This window comes from Zonotrichia leucophrys, chromosome 28 (genome assembly GCF_028769735.1).
Source record: "Zonotrichia leucophrys gambelii isolate GWCS_2022_RI chromosome 28, RI_Zleu_2.0, whole genome shotgun sequence".
In the NCBI taxonomy this organism is placed as follows: domain Eukaryota; kingdom Metazoa; phylum Chordata; class Aves; order Passeriformes; family Passerellidae; genus Zonotrichia; species Zonotrichia leucophrys.
In genome coordinates this window covers 4,280,949-4,301,451 of record NC_088197.1, presented here as the reverse complement: position 1 = coordinate 4,301,451, position 20,503 = coordinate 4,280,949, and the positions used below count along the sequence as shown (strand labels likewise).

At 47.0% G+C, this 20,503-nt stretch overlaps 2 protein-coding genes across 5 annotated transcripts; both read left to right on the top strand.

Annotated features, from left to right (window-relative positions):
* The first annotated feature begins 3,065 nt into the window (after window positions 1–3,065).
* TPM4 (tropomyosin 4) lies at window positions 3,066–11,800 on the top strand. 4 transcript variants are annotated; one of them, XM_064734518.1, is made up of 9 exons: window positions 3,066–3,441; window positions 5,366–5,491; window positions 8,527–8,660; window positions 8,926–9,043; window positions 9,454–9,524; window positions 9,748–9,823; window positions 10,109–10,171; window positions 10,257–10,326; window positions 10,781–10,997. In XM_064734518.1, the coding sequence occupies exons 1-9, from the start codon at window positions 3,328–3,330 to the stop codon at window positions 10,861–10,863; spliced, it is 855 nt and encodes a 284-aa protein (XP_064590588.1). In that variant the 5' UTR covers window positions 3,066–3,327; the 3' UTR covers window positions 10,864–10,997. The 4 variants fall into 4 exon arrangements, with proteins under 4 accessions (XP_064590588.1, XP_064590587.1, XP_064590590.1 ...); XM_064734517.1 differs by lacking the exon at window positions 10,781–10,997 and adding an exon at window positions 11,445–11,800 and having other exon boundaries at window positions 3,267–3,441; XM_064734520.1 differs by lacking the exons at window positions 3,066–3,441; window positions 5,366–5,491 and adding an exon at window positions 6,360–6,606.
* A 214-nt stretch (window positions 11,801–12,014) lies between these two features.
* RAB8A (RAB8A, member RAS oncogene family) lies at window positions 12,015–19,972 on the top strand. The gene is made up of 8 exons (XM_064734293.1): window positions 12,015–12,174; window positions 12,570–12,630; window positions 12,824–12,884; window positions 13,650–13,727; window positions 14,142–14,231; window positions 14,805–14,870; window positions 15,214–15,264; window positions 16,167–19,972. The coding sequence occupies exons 1-8, from the start codon at window positions 12,015–12,017 to the stop codon at window positions 16,257–16,259; spliced, it is 660 nt and encodes a 219-aa protein (XP_064590363.1). The 3' UTR covers window positions 16,260–19,972.
* The last annotated feature ends 531 nt before the right edge of the window (window positions 19,973–20,503 follow it).

Here is a 20,503-nt window from a genome sequence, read left to right as displayed (position 1 = left end):
ATAGAAATTATGAAGAGGCTGAGAGAGCAGCCACAGGAACAGTTCAAAATGCACACCTAAGGGTACAAGCAGCTGTTGTCCCAAGGAGCAGCACGCACAGCCTTAGATCAGCCTCCATTCCACAAGTTCCTACATGTGCTGGGTCAAACAGGGCTAACACAGTCCTTCCCACTCCATTGCCCTCCCTTGTGTCTTCAAACTACACCCCAAAACTTGTTCCTGTGAGTCAGAGATGCTGTGGCACATCCAACGTCGTGGCATGCAGGACCATGAGGTGAAACAGCTCTGAAGGCAGGATGGCATGACTGAGGGAAGGGAGCCCTGAAGGAGCCATAAAACACAAACAGCAGAGTGTGAGCTGGACCACGGGGCTGCAGCCAGCTGAGGAAAGTTATTAAAGGTGTATCTTGTCCCCAAGAAATCTGCTGGGGGTCCCAAAGATGCATCTTGTCCCCAAGAAATCTGGTGGGAGTCCCAAAGATGCATCTTGTCCCCAAGAAATCTGGTGGTGGTCCCAAAGATGCATCTTGTCCCCAAGAAATCTGGTGGGAGTCCCAAAGATGCATCTTGTCCCCAGGAAATCTGGTGGGGGTCCTGCACTTCCCCTGTGCCCAGCCTCGCTCAGCTGTCCGGGTTTTCACCCCAAACCCCTGAGGAGCCTCTGCTGCCTCCACCAGCAAACTCCCACACAAGAGGGCGAGGAGAAGGGCACATGCCTGTGATTAATGTGGTTTATGGGGCTGCCATGTCATTTCTCAAGGTGTGGAAACACTGATAACACAGCGCTTCACCCCCACACCTTAAAACCGCTCCATACTGAGGTCCTATGTGATTTTACCTTCCACTGCTCAAATCACAGAATAGCTTAAAAGTCAGTGGAATTGGACTTAAAAAAAAAAAATGCCCGGGGGCCACCTTGCTGCAGAGGTACCTGGAAAAACCATATTTAATTTTGTGAGGTGTTCAGAGGGATACAGGCGCATACCAAGTGCCAGCGCTGGTTTCCAAGCAAACACTGAACCTAGAGCTGTTAAAAAATCCGATTTTTATTTTTAATATTAAAACAAAAACAGACAAACAAAGAAGAAGACAAAGAAAGGGCAAAACAAGCACACAAAAGAAGCAGATCCCCCGCTGGCGGTGCCGGGCCGGGCGGGGCAGGCCCATCCCCACAGCCCGCCGGGAGCCGCAGTCCGAGCCGCCGCCATCTTGGCACCGCCTCAGCACCGCCCCGGAGGGCTCCCGGCAGCCATCTTGGGGCGCGGGGCGGGCTGGGTTTTCGTAAAATTAATTCGTTTTGATTTAAACAACAACAAGTCGTTGTCGTGTTTTAACCCCAGCTGGCTGCCGAGCACCACGTAGCCACTCATTTGCTCGCCCAAGAGCGGAATCAGAGAGAATCAGAAGGGTAAAAGTTGGAGAACTCCTGGGTTGAAAGAAAGTTTAATAGGGAAAACAAAGGAGAAAAGGGCCCCATCTCATGGAATGGTGACATGGGAAGACAAATGCCATCCTCCTCCTTCTCCCCGTTTATGTCCTGAGTGATGTCAGATGGTCTGGAATATCCTGGCTGTGTCTCCTCCAATCTCTCAGGCACCCCCAGGCCCCTCCCCAGCTTGGTCCTGTAAGAGGCAGGAAAGGCCTTGGCTCTGTGCAAGCTCAGCAATAACAAAAGCATCACTATATTCTCAACCCTGTGTTCACAACAAATCCAAAACACAGCCCTGTATCAGCCACTGGGAAGGAAATTAACTCTATCACAGCCACAAGCATTGCACTGGTTTCAGCTTTGTGTCCACTGTAGCATCATGTTTAGCTCGATAAAGGGCAGATTTTCCCTTAAAAATCTCTCCCCAAGGCCTTTCAGTGCTGTGCCAGCTGAGCCCCAGAGGATGGGGAAGCTCTGGGTCTTGTGTTGAGTGTCCTGGTGCCTTCATGGCTGGGATGCTTGGGCAGAGGGGCTGTGAGTGAGGGGCTGCGGAGAGCAGAGCACGGCAGAACTGGGCAGGGAAGGGACACCGTGGGGAACAGGATGGGGACAGAACCAGGGTGGACATCAGGAAAAGGTTATTCTTTCCCCAGAGGGTGGTTGGGCACTGGACATATTGCCCAGGGAACGGGTGCAAGGCTGCCAGACCACCAGAAGTGTTTGGGCAACGCTCTCAGGCACAGGGTGGGATTGTTGGGCTATCTGTGCAGAGCCAGGAGTTGGAGTCTATGACCCATCTCAGTATATTCCATGGCTCTGCGAAGGTGCCAGGGCAGCCAAGTCAGAAAGTGCTGCCAGGCTGCCCTGGAAGGTGCCGTATATCAGAATATCAGAACATCAGAGCAGTCAGGACAAGGCTGTGTGGGGCTGTGAGGCTCAGCAAGAGCTGCTGAAGGGATGGAATGGTTTTGGGGACATGTTTAATCAAGCTGCAAAAGGAAGCAGAGCTCATTCTGGGGCTGTTGGATGCTCTCTCTGTCAGTGGAGATACTCCTGCTCACCCCAGAGCCTGCTCTTCCCTTCATACAGCAGAAGGAATAATTTACAGTGCTCATCAGACTGAAACTTCAGGTGTTGTTCAGTTCCCCAAGGATTTAGTGAGGGAAATTTCAAGGACAGGCACTCAAACTCACTGAGTTTGCCTTCAGCCTGAACTTGACATCTAAATTTGAGTTCTGTTATGCGTTGTACTATCACACATTATAGCTAGTTCCTTAACACCAGCGCTTATTTTTACAGCAAAAAACTCTGCTGTCTCATATCCTGCATCTTTTTATAACTTAAATTTAGCCACCTCTTAGGCATAGATTTTTTAAAAATTATTTATTTTATGTCTGGATTTATTTTGGAGTAACGTAAAGAGATCCTTCCCTTGATCAGCCTCATGCCTTTTTTCCAGGAAGGCAGGCCATCCCCAAGATCTGCTGGGTTGGTTAATTGCTCTGCACACACAAAGGGGAGCTAATCAGCTTCTCTTCAAGCATGTGTTCATATGTCAACACTTTTGCTTCTGTCAGAAGCTTAAAAATGGAAACAGTTTTCTCTTTAAGAAAACAGGACCCAAATAAGGAGATGGAGTGGTGAAGATTCCTCTAGTGAGTCTGTTCCAGCTCATTCCTTAGAAAGGCTGTGGATGGAGCACCGGAGAAGGGGCCAATAGATCTGGGTTTTGTCCAGGGGGCTCTGGGTTTAAAGCTCTCTAAAACCACTTGTAGCTCATTTCCCCTGTGGCTTGCCTGGGTACAACTTCTTTCTCTGTCCAAGCTGTTAAAAATCTACAATTTTAATCATAAGATTCTTTCAGTTGCGTGACAGATCCAGCCTGTCCTTGAGCAAAAATGGAAGCTATCAAGAAAAAGATGCAGATGTTGAAGTTGGACAAGGAGAATGCCATTGACAGAGCAGAGCAGGCTGAGACGGATAAGAAGGCAGCTGAGGACAAATGCAAGCAGGTAAGAGGAAATAAAATCACTGGCTTCGTGTGTGGAAATAAGTGTAACAAAATACTGTGTGGCAATGTTCTGATTCAGAAAGCAAAATAATTTGAAGTCAGTTTTCTGTTAATCTTCTTTTGAAGTTTTTTACCTTTTTGTTACGCTTCTAGAGCCAGGACTAGGCTGTAACTTCTCAGCCATCTCAGTCTTTCCAAAATTAACACCATCCACAGATTATTAACAGTACTTTGTCTAAGTTTTCTTGAATCTTACATAATTCTCCTGAATTTCTCATGCTTTGATTCCATGCAAAAGGCCCTTACATATTTAAAATCAAAGCTGTAAACCCTGACACCTGTAGGACTAGTGCTAATAGAGTCGGCTGTGTCTAAACATTAATTAAGCCTCTCCTTGAAATGAATTAATAAAGTTCACTTCAAGTTTTTGGTGCAGAGAGTGCCCCTTAGAGGTACCAGCTGAGACTCAACAGGAGATAGGTTCTCTTATTTTTTGTGTCAAGAATAATGGAAAATAACTTAATTTGAATGCTGTTCTTTTAACTGAATTCTAACGATAACATTTTCATATTCTTTTGCTTTTCAATGTCTTTATTCTGCTGTCTGTCTCCTATTTGAGCTTTAGTATTTCCAGAATGATCTTGAAATGTTAGCTGAGTGCATTCAAGTTTTTACAGCACTTCTTGTCCCTTTTATATTCCCTCAATCTGCTGCATCTTCCACACTGCTCTAATGTGTTATAAGCATTCATCTGGCCTAATATTTCTTCTTCTTTAGAAAAATAAATCTTTGATCTTATTCCTCTTTTCTGAATTGTCTCAAAATTTTCAGCTTCTTTTTTAATGTGGGCACAACACTCAAATAATTACTTTATTATTCATACACAAAGCCAGCATCTGCTTCATGCTGCTCAGTGTCCCTCTGTCAGAACACCCGAGCAAGGTTTGCAGTTCTCTCACACTCTCTGCTTATTCTCTGCAACACACCAACATTCCAGAATAGCACACCACCAAAAATGTCTTTAAAACTCTCAGTGGAACTAAAATGAAGGAAGTACACCAAAACACAAACTGTTTTCGTAGAGTAAATTTCTGTGAAGGTGGAGCTGAATGGATAAATCACTGTCTGAACAGACTGAGCTGATTTGTGTTGCAAATGAAAGGATGGAGCAGATGGGTTTGCAGGCCCACCCTTATCAGCAGCAGGCCTCTGATAACGTGAATTCTTCGGGGAGCATGAGACAGTTTATCACTAACCAGCCTCCCAGCAGGTTATAAATAGCACAATTCTAGTGAACAATATGGATTTATATGGTATGGAGGAGTCTGAGCCTCATATCGTGTCGGGCCACAGTTGGGGAATAATCCAGGCTGGAAGGGACCTCCCGAGGTCAGCGAGTCCCACCCAGAGCAAGGCCAGCCCTGGTCCCTCCCACACCCAGAGTGCCTCACCGGGGCTGAGTGTCCTGAAGCACACACAAAGATCATTCATTTTTTTCAGTTGTACAGAAATGGAATAGTTTCCTGAAAAATCACCAGGTAATAGTGTTACAACAAACACTAAAATGACACAATATAAAAACATCTATAATTATGCTGCAAAATTGTTGCAGGGTATCCAAAAAAAAAAAAAAAAAAAAGTGAGGTGAGAAAGGGTTTATACCAAGTTCTGTATTAAACCAGATCCTGTGTGTGTGGTGGCAGGCAGTGTTGTTCAAGAATTACATATTTTTAATGATCCTGCCCTGGCAATTGCTACCAGTCATTCTCAGACTACTGTCACCAGCAAAACTTTGATCTGGTCTTTTGTGGCATTTTGTATGCTATAATGGGCTAAAACTAATAATAAAGAGTAGTTTTATAATGTTAAACTGTAACTGATACTACATCAATATGCTCACTTTGGGGATTTTTTTCTCTTGAAAGGTAGAGGATGAGCTGGTAGCTCTGCAGAAGAAGCTGAAAGGAACTGAAGATGAACTGGATAAATACTCAGAGGCTCTTAAAGATGCCCAGGAAAAACTGGAGCAGGCTGAGAAGAAGGCCACTGATGTACGTACCCATGCCAGTAACTCTGCTCGCTGTATTTTGTACGCACTTCACTGGTTGTTTGCATTTCTGCCGGGGGATAGAAAGGCGGGATTACAGTTTTAGGGGGTGCAGGGTTTCAATCTCCTCTCCCCTCTGCTAAAGGGAGCGGGGCTGTTCTGCACCGAGCCCACTTGAGCCTCCAGGGGTACCCGGAGCGGACTCCGGGGTCCTGCTGGGAATTCTTTGGGAAAGGAGAAATCTCCTTTGACAGAACTAAACAAAATGGTGCCTTTTGAGGGTAAATGGGACAGCAGCAGGATTATGCCGTGGCATAAAGATGCCCTTTGCCTTCATCCCCGTGTCAGGGCTAAAGGCCATTCCAGGCTCCGCGCCACACCCGCTCCGTCGTGGCAGCGGCGTGAAAACCTCGCCTTTGGGAGGCCGGGGCCGCGGGGCAGCATCCTCCGGGCCGAACCGGGCCGAGCGGGGCAGCATCCCCCGGGCCAGGCCGAACCGGGCCGAGCGGGGCAGCATCCCCCGGGCCAGGCCGAACCGGGCCGAGCGGGCAGCATCCCCCAGGCCGAACCGGGCCGAGCGGGGCAGCATCCCCCGGGCCAGGCCGAACCAGGCCGAGCGGAACAGCATCCCCCGGGCCGAACCAGGCCGAGCGGGGCGGCATCCCCTAGGCCGAGTGGGGCGGGGCAGCATCCTCCGGGCCGAACCGGGCCGAGCGGGGCAGCATCCCCCGGGCCAGGCCGAACCGGGCCGAGCGGGGCAGCATCCCCCAGGCCGAATGGGGCGGGGCAGCATCCCCCAGGCCGAACCGGGTCGATCCGAGCGGGGCGGCCCCGGACGCGCCCGTCCCGTCCCGTCCCGGCCGAGCCCGCGCCGCTCCTCAGGCTACGTCACCACCTCCACCTCCAGGCGCGTGACGTCAGCGGGCCATTGAAAGGCGCGGGCCCGCCACGTGCAGCACCTCCGCGCCCAGCCCGCCGCCCGCGCCCATGGCCGCGCCGAGCTCCCTGGAAGCCGTCAAGAGGAAGATCCAGTGCCTGCAGCAACAGGCGGATGAGGCGGAGGACCGCGCGCAGGTCCTCCAGCGGGAGCTGGACCTGGAACGGGACCTGCGGGAGAAAGTGAGACCGCCCGGGCTGCCTGCTCGCCTCTCTCGGTCGCTCTCTCCCGGGCTGCTCCTTCCTTCCTGTCTCTGGCTCTCTCTCGCTGGGGCGCGCCCGGCTCTTCCCCGCTGCGGGAGGACGGCTTGGCCGCCGGCTGCCTCCATCCCTGGGCTGTCCCCGCTCCGCTCCGCACTCACCGCCCGCGCTGCCGCAGCGCCGCGCCCGCCCCGGCCCGGCCCGAGCCGCGCGGAACCGGGCGCGGCGGCCGCGGCTCCTCGCCCGCCGCTTATCGCGCTTTGGGGCCCATTCCTGCGGAAAAGGCGCTCGAGCACCGATCGGCACTGGGGAGCGGTTGAGCGTTTAGTAGGAAATGGCTGTTTAATTAGGCAAAAGCGCTGCATGACACGGAGCGGGGAGTTCCCGCCTCTCGGCGCCGCACCGCTGGCTTCAGCACAGCTGGGAAATGTCCGAACTGCTGAAAAATAACTTTCCGTCCTGGTTTTCACAGAGAAATGCGAAAATCTCCGCTAGCGTGCGGCTCTCCCGGGGTTGGACAGCTGGTTTCACTTAGATTTGTGTGCGATCAGCCTTCCCGGCATCTTCCTGCTATTTTATCACATGTCAGCGAGTTAGTTTTACCGTATAAGGACTGCGGGCTGCTGCTGGGAGAGGTGGAGCCAGGCTCACCCCAGATTCCCAGTGGCCCCGGCTCCATAACTTTGGAATCTTGCTGAATTAAAAAGTGACTTAAAAGCGCCCTGTCTAGTGGAAGGAGTTGCTGCCACAGAACAGATGCCAGTTTTGTACGTGATCGATGCCTTGTGTATAAATCGGGAAGTTAAACACTGCACTGGGTAAAAACAGATGAAACGCTGGATAATTTATGACTAGAGGAATCCTGGGTCAGCTTCCATTTGGATCAGCCACTGAACTCCTTTCCAAGATGGCTCAGAAGTGAATGGAAACCACTTCCTCCAGCTTAGGAGTGGTCAGTGACCAAATTTGCTAAGCTGCAGAAAAACGCTTTTCTTTATTTTTTTTTTCCAAAGTGTTTTAACATAAAGCATAAAACAGTCGCCCCTCCAGGGTCTATATTCTGTAAAGCTGAGGAGAAAAAAAGTTAATCTTGTATATGGCAATCCTCCTCAGAATGGGGGACAATACAGTGAACAAGCCTGGCAGTTACTAAGCAGGGTTCCATTTTCCTTCAAAAACAAGCAATTAAAGGAGCTCAGTCTTAATGAACACATATTTATGGACACCAGTTTGTCCATGTTTTCTGTATCGAGCATTTCTCCCAGCAATCTCTTCCATTTATTAACTAGTCTATTTTTTATACACTAATGGTGTTCCAGTTAATGTGCAGTTTGTTCAATAATACACAAACAGATCTTATTATTGAGAAATGCATCCTGCCTAATTCCTTAAGTACTGCAGGAAGCAAAATTAACTTATTTTAAGAATCTATCTAATTTTGTCCCAAAAAAAGCCTGACTCTGCCATGCTGAGGCCACTGTCTGTGCCCAGCTGCCCCTGTAGATTCCCCAGCATCCAGGATGGATCAGGACCTGGCTCCAGGGTGTCACTGAAACCAAGGGCAGAGAAACCCACGGTGAAGGTTTTGGAACTAAGCCATCATGGAAACGGTTCATTTTTAAAAGTTTGGATAGATGCAGCCCTGTGAAGTGCTCCAAAAATACCCCGATCCAGCAGTCCTGCAGAGTTCCTTTTTGAGTGGCAGGAATGATAAGTGCCATTAAAAAAAAGAAAGAACAAGCACACGCTCCATACCTTGACATTCCTGAGATGCCAGAGTTTAAGCAAACAAAAAGCAGAGGCAGAAGGGCCCCTGAGCTGCCCTGCAGCCCCAGGGTGATGCTGCCGTGGCTGCAGGGACACTGAGTGCTGTGTAACCCCCTCTGGGCATTGTTCACACAGGCTGAGGGTGAGGTGGCAGCTCTGAACAGACGCATCCAGCTCGTGGAAGAGGAGTTGGACCGTGCCCAGGAACGACTGGCCACAGCCCTGCAGAAACTGGAGGAGGCTGAGAAAGCAGCAGATGAGAGCGAGAGGTACGCTCCTTTTTTATTTTCTGGTGTTAAATGAGTGAATATATGTGAATAAAATACTCCTGTGTAATTTAGTATCTGCATGTGCAACTGCAGCTCAGAGACTTGAAACTTTCTTACAAGCCTGATTGGGTAATTCCATTACCCTTGATAACCACTGTGGTCATAATGGGCCATTTTTGGGTTACAAATATCAAATTCCACTTTGTGAAGTTGAGATACAAGTGCCAAAATGCTTCTAACATTAAACATGCTCTGACTTCTGCAGAGGAATGAAGGTTATTGAGAACAGAGCGATGAAAGATGAAGAGAAAATGGAAATTCAGGAAATGCAGTTGAAGGAGGCCAAGCACATTGCTGAAGAAGCCGACCGCAAGTATGAGGAGGTAAAAGGGAGAAGGAAATGGTGAAATGTGCAGGAGAGCCATGAGCAATAACAACACTGCTCTTCAGTTCAGTCCCTCTGTTCAACTGGCACTGGCTGATCCTTCAGCCTTGGAACCTTGCCAGCAAGGAGGAATTTTAATAGTGATTTGCAGCATCCTCAGTACCCAATGCTAAAAATACTGCAAAATCCAATTGGGGAGGGCTGTTACATCTGTGGCTGTATGCTTCAGCCTAATTTCCTCACTCCAGAGGAAGCAGGAGCAGAGTACTTCTGAGTGCCTGTTGAAATCTGTAAAGAAAGTGTCCCAGGGGATGGAAATGGATGATTTTGAGGTCCCTCCCAGCCCAAGCCATGCTGTGATTCTGTGAGCTGCACACTGACTGATAACTGGCTGTTATCTTTCTACAGGTTGCCCGTAAACTGGTTATTCTGGAGGGTGAACTGGAAAGAGCTGAGGAGCGTGCAGAGGTGTCTGAAGTGTGAGTAACTGTTCAGAATATAGGAAATATCAACACTACATTGCATTAAAAATAATCTCCTGCTAGGCACGCGTGTAGTTAGTACTCATAGAAAAGTTTGTTTGCACACTATATACCTGGTTTTCTTCTTTCAGACTTAAATACTTCCTCCCTTGTGTTTTTTAGACTCTTCCAAATCATAACAGGAACACTAATAATTCATACTTCTATTTTCCCTTTCTAGTAAGTGTAGTGACCTTGAAGAGGAGCTAAAGAACGTCACAAACAACCTGAAATCTTTGGAAGCTCAATCTGAAAAGGTTGGTTCTTTCAGTAAACTAAAGGATATGGGCAAAGCCAAAACTTGTAAATAGAATTCATAGAAATAAATCAGGAATACAAAGCAAATGAGAGGTTTTACCTGCCTGCCTGTGGATACCACTCCATCAGTTCTGCCCAAACAATGCTGAAGGTCTGCAGGAGAGCATGGAAATGGTTTTTGCAGCTGTTTTAAAAGGAAGAGTGCTTATAAATAGGTCAGAGTTTTATAAACATTTATTATTGTTGCTACAACTTCCCTTAACGAGCGTTTATTGTTTTCACAGTACTCGGAAAAAGAAGATAAATATGAAGAAGAAATCAAGATTCTCTCTGACAAGCTGAAAGAAGTAAGTTTGGCCATCCCCAAGCTGGATGCATCTTTGGGCATAATCTTTCTAGGAGCACCCAGTGATGCTATTTCACCTTTTTTAGGCTGAAACTCGTGCAGAATTTGCAGAGAGAACTGTTGCCAAACTGGAAAAGTCTATTGATGACCTGGAAGGTATGGAATGAGTCAAATTTCTTTAGAAGTGATCAGTTTCAAATCAGATGACAAATTCTAGGAGTGGGTGGTGGATTTAGTGGGAAAGAACAGTAGCCTATGGGTGTGATGTGTCCACTGGTGGAAGTTCTCCTGGAAAAGGTTTTCTTCCATAAAGTTGGTAACAATTCCCTGATTTTGGCCATGGAGGGACTCAAGGGCTCACCATACTTAATCTGCTTGCTTGAAAACAGTTATGGGATTACAAAAAGTTCACATAGGAGGAACTTCTGACCAGGCAGCTTTGTGGGTGTTTTGCTTTCCCTCTGATACTCAACTACTCTGTTTTCTTCTTTTGTTTTCCTCCCAACTGCTTTGGCTGCTGTTGCCTTTTGCCTCTCCGCTCTCCTCCTGTGGCCTCTCCTCCTCCCTGCATTTCTTGCTGCCCTGGTGCTGCTGCCCTGGTGCCTGACAGATGAGCTCTACGCTCAGAAGCTGAAGTACAAAGCCATCAGCGAGGAGCTCGACCATGCCCTCAACGACATGACCTCTTTGTGACGTGCCCCCGTGTGGGGACACGGGGAACTCCCTCTCACTGTGTTTTCTCCAGCTTTTCTTGCCTGTAATCCCTGTCACTCCTGTGCCACCTCCACCTCTGTGGGAACTGAGCTCAATAAAACATGATACCTCTACCTGTCACCTTGCAGGGTTTAATTCTGGATAGATCAGCTCAAAGTCACTGGTGATGGCACCAAAATCACATTCAGCTCCTCAGGTGGGGTTGGGCAAGACATGGTGAGGATGGGGCAGCACCTGACAATTGAACAATTGAATTTTGGTGTTCCTTTAGTCAGTGAAAAGCTTTGAGTGCATTCAATGTCTGCTGGTTAAAAACCTCCCAGTCCAAGGAGAACCCAGCAGGATGTGGCCCATAAATGACACATTAAAACACAGCCCTTTCACACTCCATGAGAAGTGTCCAAAAACCTCTCTTAAGCACAGCAATTACAAAAAATTGGCCCAGTTTTGATGATAAAGGTGTCTTAAATATGCAGGTAAGCTACCCCAGGTTTTATTTAAAGAGAAAAGGCTATAAAATAATGTGATTTCAATCTTGTGGTTTTCTTCTTTCTCACCAGAAAAACTCGCTCAAGCCAAAGAGGAGAACCTGGGCTTGCACCAGACACTGGACCAGACACTAAATGAACTGAACTGTATATGAGGGGTGCAGAGCTGCCAGCAGCCACGGGAGCCAGCCCTGGCCCTGCCCCGCTCCTCTCCTTTCTCTCTCTGTATCCTGGAAAAGCCAATTAAGTTATGACCGGCACAGCCACCCCGGGGCGCCCCGCCGGGCCGGGCCGGGCCAGGCCGGGTGTGGCCGTGCCCTGGCTGTTCTCACGGTTCCCTGCTCCTCCCCTGTACCCCCGGTAGAAGCTGCACCCGAGCGGCGGCGCCGCCTCCGCTGCCGTTTCTTATTAAAGGATTTCTCACAGTACCGAGGCCTCTTGGGAGTTTTTGTGCCGATCGGGGGGCGTGACGTCACGGTGCGGGCAGGTACGGGAGTGACGTCACTATATCACAGCCCGTGCCCGGAAATGACGCAGCACCGGCGGTGAAGCCGGCAGCCAATCGCGGTGCTGTTTGCATCCGCGTCAGAGCCGCCCGCCAATGGCGTGCCGGCTCCGTGCGCTCTCCGCCGGGCTGGACCAATGAGCGTGTGGTGGGCGGGGCCGGTGCCCACCAACATGGCGAAGACCTACGACTACCTGTTCAAGCTGCTGCTGATCGGCGACTCGGGCGTGGGCAAGACCTGCGCGCTGTTCCGCTTCTCCGAGGACGCCTTCAACGCCACCTTCATCTCCACCATCGGTGAGCGCCGCCCGCGCCGCGCTGTGCCGTGCCGTGCCGTGCCGTGCCGTGCTGTGCCGTGCCGTGCCGTGCCGTGCCGTGCTGTGCCGTGCCGTGCTGTGCACCGCGCGGGGATCGCCCGCGGCACCGGCACCGGCGCGGGTTCGCTGCTATGCGAGGCGGGTTCGCTGTCATGCGGGGCTCGGTTCGCTGCTATGCCGGCCCGGTTCGCTGCCGTTCCCTGGCGGGATCTCCATGCGGGGCCGCTCCGGTCGGTGCTGGGAGCGCTGAGGACGAGACACGGAGCAGCGGAATTGAGGGCAAAGCCGCTGGGTTTGGCAAACAATCCAAATTGTTTGGAACAAATCCCCCCTTTCGGCGGGAGCCGGGAGTAAAGGAATTGGTTCTCCTTTCAGGAATCGACTTTAAAATCAGAACGATAGAACTCGATGGCAAGAGAATCAAGCTGCAGATCTGGTAAGGCTCCTGTGCCGCTCCGTGTTGTGCGTGGGGATGTGGTCGGTTCCCATCCGCGTGTGCTGCTCGGTGGTTTATGCTATTTTAGAACCCAAAAGGCATTTTTTAGTGCTCTGAAGGCTGGTTTATTTCTGTGATTTCTGTAAGGCTGGTGGTGGCGCTAGCGGGAGCTGAGGCAGTGTTTGTGTTGCAGGGACACGGCCGGGCAGGAGCGGTTCCGGACCATCACCACCGCCTACTACAGGGGAGCCATGGTAGGGGCACAGCCGGGATCCTGTGCTGGATAAACGCAGCTGCCTCTGGAGCCCTCCCAGCGTGGGGCTCTGCCAGGCTCTCAGCTCTGCTGCTGCTCCGGGTGCTGCTGGAGCTGTGCTGGGATGCTGGATAACAAACCCCCTTTGCTTGGCTTAGAGTTGGGGTAACTGAGAGGTGCTTTAAAACTTCAGTTTTCAGTCTCATGAGAAGGGTGAGACAATACAGATGTTACAATTCACACCATCACAATCAGAATCCAACCATTTCCTAATTAAAATACACTATAAGTGTTTCTTGCTTATCAACTTTTTACCACACCATGTTGTAGATACCTTACTAAAACTACCCCTCATAGGTCTCACTACAATATATCTTAAATAATTCTATTCCTTCGAAGTATCTAGTTTTATTTACAAGACCATCTTTTGAAACTTCTTTTCTAGTTCCATTTCTCTCTCCACAATATCTGTTCTATTCTATAGTATTTCTAAGTCAGCATTTCTTGTCTCAGAGTTTACACAGGGAGGCACACTGTGTGTGATTCCTGTCAGGCCCTGAAAAGTCTCTATAAATCCATTTCCCACATTGGGAAAATCTGGGATTTTGCAGAGGCAGCTTCCCCATGTTTCACTCTATAAATACATGTCCTGCACACCTTATCTCACTGCCATTAGCTGGGAACCAGTTGGTAAAAATAGCCACTGTTAAACTGCTCCTCTCTGCTATAAACTTTTAACTAATAAACAATTTTTCTTTACCTTTAGGGCATCATGCTAGTGTATGACATCACCAATGAAAAGTCTTTTGAAAATATTCGGAACTGGGTGAGGAATATTGAAGAGGTAATTTCTCTTTTTATTCATTACTGCCTGTTAAAGGTGTCATTTTTTCCTCTGAAAGTAATTAAAGCTGAACTGCTTCAGGAGAGTTACACTTTGTCATGTGCTGCAGAGTACTTGCAAGTGGGCTGGGAGTCAGTAATAGTTCTGGAATGCTTTGGCTGATGGGGATTTGTTGTTTGGCTGTAGCTCCTGTACTTCTGGGGGCACCAAATGTGGCAATTTCCACAACAATTGATCCAAGAAGTGCCATGGTGCAGGTGACATGCTGGGAAGAAGGGTTGGAGGGGGCTGGAAATCTGTGGAAGATTCTCAGGACTGGCATCTCCGTGTTGGGTGCTCAGCGGGTGCCTCTCCTGCCTGACAATGTGTGTCTGCAAAAGCCAAGCCCAAGTTTCTGCTCTGTGTTTGTCTCAGCACGCCTCTCCAGATGTTGAAAAAATGATCCTGGGGAACAAATGTGATGCAAATGACAAAAGACAGGTGTCTAGAGAGCAAGGGGAGAAGGTGAGTGCTGTGGTTTCCGTGTGTTTTGATTTGGGCTTTTCAGAGTGTCAAACCTGCCCTGCTGGCTGTGTGCCCCAGGGGTGTCCCTGAGTGACTGAACTGTCCCCAGGCTGCCATGGCAAAGCTTCCCCCACTGGGACCAACAGCACAACCTGTGTTAAGGATTCCTGTCAATTATCCCACAGATGCAGTGGGACTACTCTAAAAGGATCTAGAGTTGGACAGGGAGAAAACATGTTTTGGCTGAAAGCCACTGAGACAAGGTGGATGGGGTTGTCTTTTCTCATCTCAGATGTTACTGAGTCTAGGCAGAGTTTTTCTCTGCACTGTGGTTGTTGTGAGACTGACAAGGTATCTATGCAAGAAAGAAATAAAAAAGAGCAAGTTAAAATGTGTGCAGAGTGTAAAAGAGCAGAGCAAGGCCAGTGAGAACAGATGCCAGTGGGATTTAGTTCCTCATTTTTGCAGTAAATGCCCAGCTCTGCTGGCAGCAGGGACAGATGCTGTGCCCAGGGCTGTGTTTGGAGCTGTTCCTGCAATTGTTCAGCTAATGTGCAATCTGCTTTTGTTCAGCTTGCTGCAAGTTTCGGGATTAAATTCATGGAGACCAGTGCAAAAGCAAATATCAACATAGAGAATGTGAGTACTGATGCCTTTCTCCTGGATTTATTTATTTATTCTCCCTGTGCAGAGCAGCAGTGTGGGCAGCTCTCCATGCTGCTGGGTGCAGAAGCCACAGATGGGTTGTTCTGCATTTCCTGCAGCACAGACCCTGCCTGGGGGTGCCACTGGGGCTTTGGGGCTCACAAAGAAGGTTGTGGAGCTACAGAAGGAGCATTAAAACCTGGAGCAGAGGGAAAAATACTGAAAAACTAATGTTCTTATATAGCATGTTAAAACTTGGGAAGGCAGCTTATTGCTATACAAAACTGTTAGAAAATATTTTATACCCTGTAACACTGAACTGTTTGACTTGTCACAGGCATTTTTCACTCTTGCAAGAGATATCAAAGCAAAAATGGATAAGAAGTTGGTGAGTAACTTTGATTTCATCCATGCTGGATTTAAATAGGAAAAAAAAAGCAAACCAAAAGCCACATTGCAAGAACAGTTTCACACTGTATAAAAAATGTGTCATAGTCTCTTTTATGAAGGATCCCTGAAAGTTCTAGAAATTTATTTTTAGTTTGTCAAGCTGGGCTTTGATGTTGGCCGTCTCTGCATTTCAGGAATTAGCTGTAATGGTTGAGGTTTTCTAAATAAAATTATCTGTTATTTGTTTTGTCAAAAGTCAGTTAGGGGTAGAGCAGTTTAATGATACTTCTCTAATGATACTCTTGCAGTCTGAAAATCATAAAAATTAGAGATAGAGGAGGCAGACATCATACTTCAGGGTAGGAACTTCAAACTGTTTAAGGATAGGTAAAGAATTAATGGTTTTGGATAATCTTTGCATGAATATCCTGGGTTGTGTTTTTACAACAAATAAAAGCACAGTGATGTTGGATTGTTCCTTAAGGAATGTGAAATAAAGCTAATGAAGGCTCTTTCTGCTCTTACTGATATTTCCACCTTCATGTGACCAGACATGAACTGATGCCATGGGACATTTTGGGTCTTGCTGATGATTCCTAAGCCTTCCAACAAGAGCCAGCCATGCCCTGTAATTTGTTGGTTTTTACTCTCAGCTGTCTTTGAGTTGATGGAAGCTGAGGCCTAGGCACAGTGTGAGCTGGGTGAAGCCAAAAGCTGCAGATGCAGTTTTCCAGTTTTTTGGCATGGCTGGTGTAAGACTGAGATAAATGAGTGAAGCCTCTTACTGATTGTGGGAAAGGTTCTTGTGGATGTCAGGCTTGGTTAAGAGTGACCAGATGAGTATGGATGGAAGAATCTGTTAAGTATAAATAAGTAACTGGATATTCTTTCCATCTTTAGGAAGGCAATAGCCCTCAAGGCAGCAACCAGGGAGTCAAAATCACACAAGAGCAGCAAAAGAAAAGCAGCTTTTTCCGATGTGTTCTTCTGTGAGGGACACGGCCTTAATCCGAGCTGGACTGTGCCTGTGCTAAGTGAGGTTTCCTCTTTCTGTGGACTTAGTGCTCCCAACATACCTTGTCACTCTGTGACCATCTGAATAAGAAATGGCTTATTTTGGTAATTGTCTGACTCTTCAGTTTTGGAGATGAAACAAGTTTATTTTTGTCAGATTGCCACTGGGCATGTGTATTGTCTAGCAGAGGAAGAACAGATCACATGTGACCTGGGATGCAGCACCATTGCTTCAGCCTTCATTTGTATCTGTCATGTATCCAGTTTAGAAAGATGAGGTTGTGATCAAAATAAGAAACTTAAATGCCACTGTTGATGAAGTACAGATGTGCATTGATGGTACATGAGCTGCACACTGAGCAGTGGCATGAGAACATCCCAGAAATGCACCCAGGTGAGCAGTGCAGGCTGATGCCTCCCCACGGAGCTTTCTGCAGCTCCACCTCTTTTCTGCTACAGAGAAACTCCTTTATCTGCCTGTCTCTTACTCAGCTGGGTTACTCTAGACAATCCACAAGTACAATTGATGTTTTAAAAAAATTCTCCTCAAAGGAATCTCTATTTTTTTAAGAAAAGAATGTGTGCTGTACATAGAAAGGGTCCTTACCATTGGTAATTCATCCATGTTAGACTTGACTGTGCTTAATTAAGTACTCCAGACATTCAGACATGTTTATCAGGAGCTGATGGCTACACTGAGTCCTGTCCAGATGATCTGTCATCTGTTCTTGGAGAACCAGAGTCAGGCAGGGACACTTACACAAAACCTGGCACCTTACAATGGGTGGCTTTACCACTCTGCAGCTGGGAATGACTCCAGACCTATCATGGCAGTTTTAAATCATGACAAAGAAACGTCTTGCACTGCTGCCAGTCCTGTGTTCCCATGCACACCTGCTCACATTTGCAAATCAATATTGCACACCAGAACACTTTGTGAGTGAGGCTCTGTTGTGCTGGGTGTTGGTCACTGCAGCATCATTGTGCTCACAGCTTGTGCCAGAGCACAGCCAGCCCTCCCAGAACAGGCTGTGTCACCATCCCACAGAGCCAGGCCAGGACATTGCTGTGTGTGCAAGGCCAGAGCCAACACAGCTGCTGCAGGGGCTGCAGGGCTGGCTCTGGATTGCACTGACAGGAGGAGGCAGCAGGGGCATCACTGTCCCAGGGCCTGCAGGGATGTGTGCCTGACCAGGGAACACACCAGCTGTGTCCTGCAGCTCCCTGGAACTGCAACTGCCTTTGTTTACATTGACAACTGCACTTAAGGGTAAAATCCAAGTTGATTTTGAAGTTGTGGAATTTACTCACCAGTTTGGTTTTCTTTTGAGTTTGTGGTATTGAACTCTGGGCCTCAGAGTAGTGCTAATAAGTGTTGCTGTGGTTAAATATCTGTTGCATTCACAATTAAACTGTATAAATCTGCAGCATGCAATTGGGCCCAACAGGAATACTGCCTGTTCCAAAATGGAAAAAGATTTCACTCTGTAAGTTGCTGGTTTATAGAAATGCATTTTAGATGCATTTAGATGATCTCTGTCCTGATTAAAGCTTTCCTCTAACCAAAACCTTATGATGGTTTGGTTCTTTGTTTACTTGTGGCTTTTTTAGCATGAGGACTTGATGAACATGCCCTGTAGGGGATTTATACATAGATGTAATTGTAGGATAAATCCATGCTAAGTTACTGAGGAGGCTTCTAGACAGAGTGTAGGTAACACAGACCTGTAGACTGGACAAGCAGCACCTCTGTCTTGAGCTAAGGATGTTTTTTAAAGATTTTTTTGTGTGTTTCAAGTAATGATTGAGGCACAACTGGGGTGGTGATAAGACAGGCTGAATTTCCTACATAACTCTGTAACAATTTGCTTCTGGCTTAGTCATAACTGTGGATTGTCTTGCATCTGCATTGTGCTTTATACAGCCAGATGCTGAGCCTGATTTATTTTTCAGAGTGACTGGAAAAATTGGTGTTTATCTGACTTGATTCCATGGCTCTGCCATGATGCTGGTTCTTGCCTGTGGACTATATCAATAACTCATCCCAAGCTGGGAAAACAAACCATATTCATTTACACGTGGGTAAAACCTGAAGGATGGTATTGTGATTTTTCACTCATTTTCTAAACCTGAAGTTACTCTTGCATTCAGAATTCTTTGTATGTGAATACCTTCTGTTTAAACTTATGCTGGTTGTTGCATGTGTTTATGTACCTAATTATGACATTATTTCTTTTGAAATGGTTGGGTTTGTGAACAACAACATTATTGCTTGATCTCAGGAAGTCTCATGCAGTTACTGTGACTGCAGCCATCACTGTACTTCTCTACACAGACATTAAATCTGTGTAAGCAACAGGAAACCTAAAATGCAAGTGTAAGAGAGGAAAAGGTTAAAGACACTGCACTGCACATGGGCTTAGCTGTGTGGCACCAAACACAGGCATCAAATCTAGAAGTACAGTGTGTTTCCATCACATCATTCAATTACTGTGTTTATTAAGTGTGAATGTAATGGAAAATGCAATTGTCAGAGAGGTACTCTGTAAATACATACTTAATCTACTTGTGTCTAAGCTTTCTTTAACTAAGGAGGAAAAAAAATCACAAATTGGGTACAAAACCTGTAAAACTGAGGAATTGAAGTAGGTCTGCAAAACTAACTGTGCTTACTACACATTCTCAGTGTCTGAATACCACTAAAATGTCAAGTAATTGATTAACATTTGTTTTGTAGAGAAACAAACCCATTTTTGAGCATGTCCTCAAATTCCCTTATTTCAATGAGTATCATGGAATTCTGTGGTTGACCTTATTTTTGAGGCTGGTTGCAGAACATTGCATAGTGGTCAGAGACCTGTCAGTCAGCCTGTCAATAAATGGTGGAGCTGCTTTTAACACTTATTTAACACCTGTGTCATCTTTGTCCTGTGCTGACAGGCACAGCTCATGTTTCCTGCCATCAGAACCTTCTGCCAGCTTCAGACTTCCAGCCTCAGATTTATAAATCCTATGGATTATTGTAAGTCTCTTTACTGCTGCTGCAAATTCTTTGGTTTCTCCTTTGCTGTGAGATGCTGATCATCTCCCTGATGATTGCTGAGGGGTTTTTGTGGTGGTGTGTTTGGCTGATGATCATGCTCAAAACTGCCATGATTTCTTCTTCTCTTGGACTTGCCAGGGGATTGCACAAACAGCTGTGTGAGGATGGGGAAAAATGATAACTAACATGTGTCTTCATTTCTAGCTTAACTAAAGATCTGTTCAAAGGAATGTGAATGGAACTGCAGTCTGAGTGTTCCAGGCTGCCTTATTCCCATCCTTACTGATCCCCAGAGTTTCTGTGGTTAATAAAGGTAATTAACTGGCTGGTTAACTGGTCTCTCCAGCCTTTCTGCAGGAATCATCTGCTCTACGTTGAGTGTGAGTTGGGACTTAGGACTTTGTTTGAAGGGAATTTAACACATCCCAAAATTTGTAAAAATTAATGTAAATTGTATTTTTCCAATGATCACTTTTGGCTGCCACCCTTCCCACATTACAACTGCTTTCTTAAACACTTCTCATTGATTTTCATGTTTGTATTAAAACAAAACTGTTGTTTATTACAGTATGTCTGTTTTTACTCTCTTGTACAGGACCCTAAGCACTGCATAAATAAACTTCTTATGAAAAGAGAATTTTACAAACTCAAGTTTTCAGTCTTATTCATCATTTGTGTGTAGGGACCTTGGTGGGTGTGGAAAATAGGGGATTTCTGAAAATGGACAAGAGGGACAGGACCTGGGGTAGACTTTTGTCTAAACTGCTGACTTTGTCATTGTAAATCTTGAACTATGGGAGAATACTTCAGGAACTGATTCATTGGACCATTTATTAAGACCATAAATTATCAGAGGAGTTACTGATGCTTTTGAAACTAAAGGGATTTTTTCACTGGTTAAGGCATTTTTGGGTGAATTTTTAGAGGTTATAGTTTGATACAAGTTTCTTTACTTCCTGGTGGTATCTAAACTTTAAGAAAAATACTTCCCTTCTGACTGTCCAGGCCAGGTTTGCTCTAGCTGAGGGTGGGGAGTAGACATTTTGCTAAATTACAGTGAAATCCTGATGAAGAGCTTAATGAATTGTTCCTTTTAAAGAGAAAAATTAAAGATAGTGGTTCAGTGAACCTCTGAGTGGTTCAGTTACCAGAAGTTGTCCTCTGCCCCTCTCATGGCTGA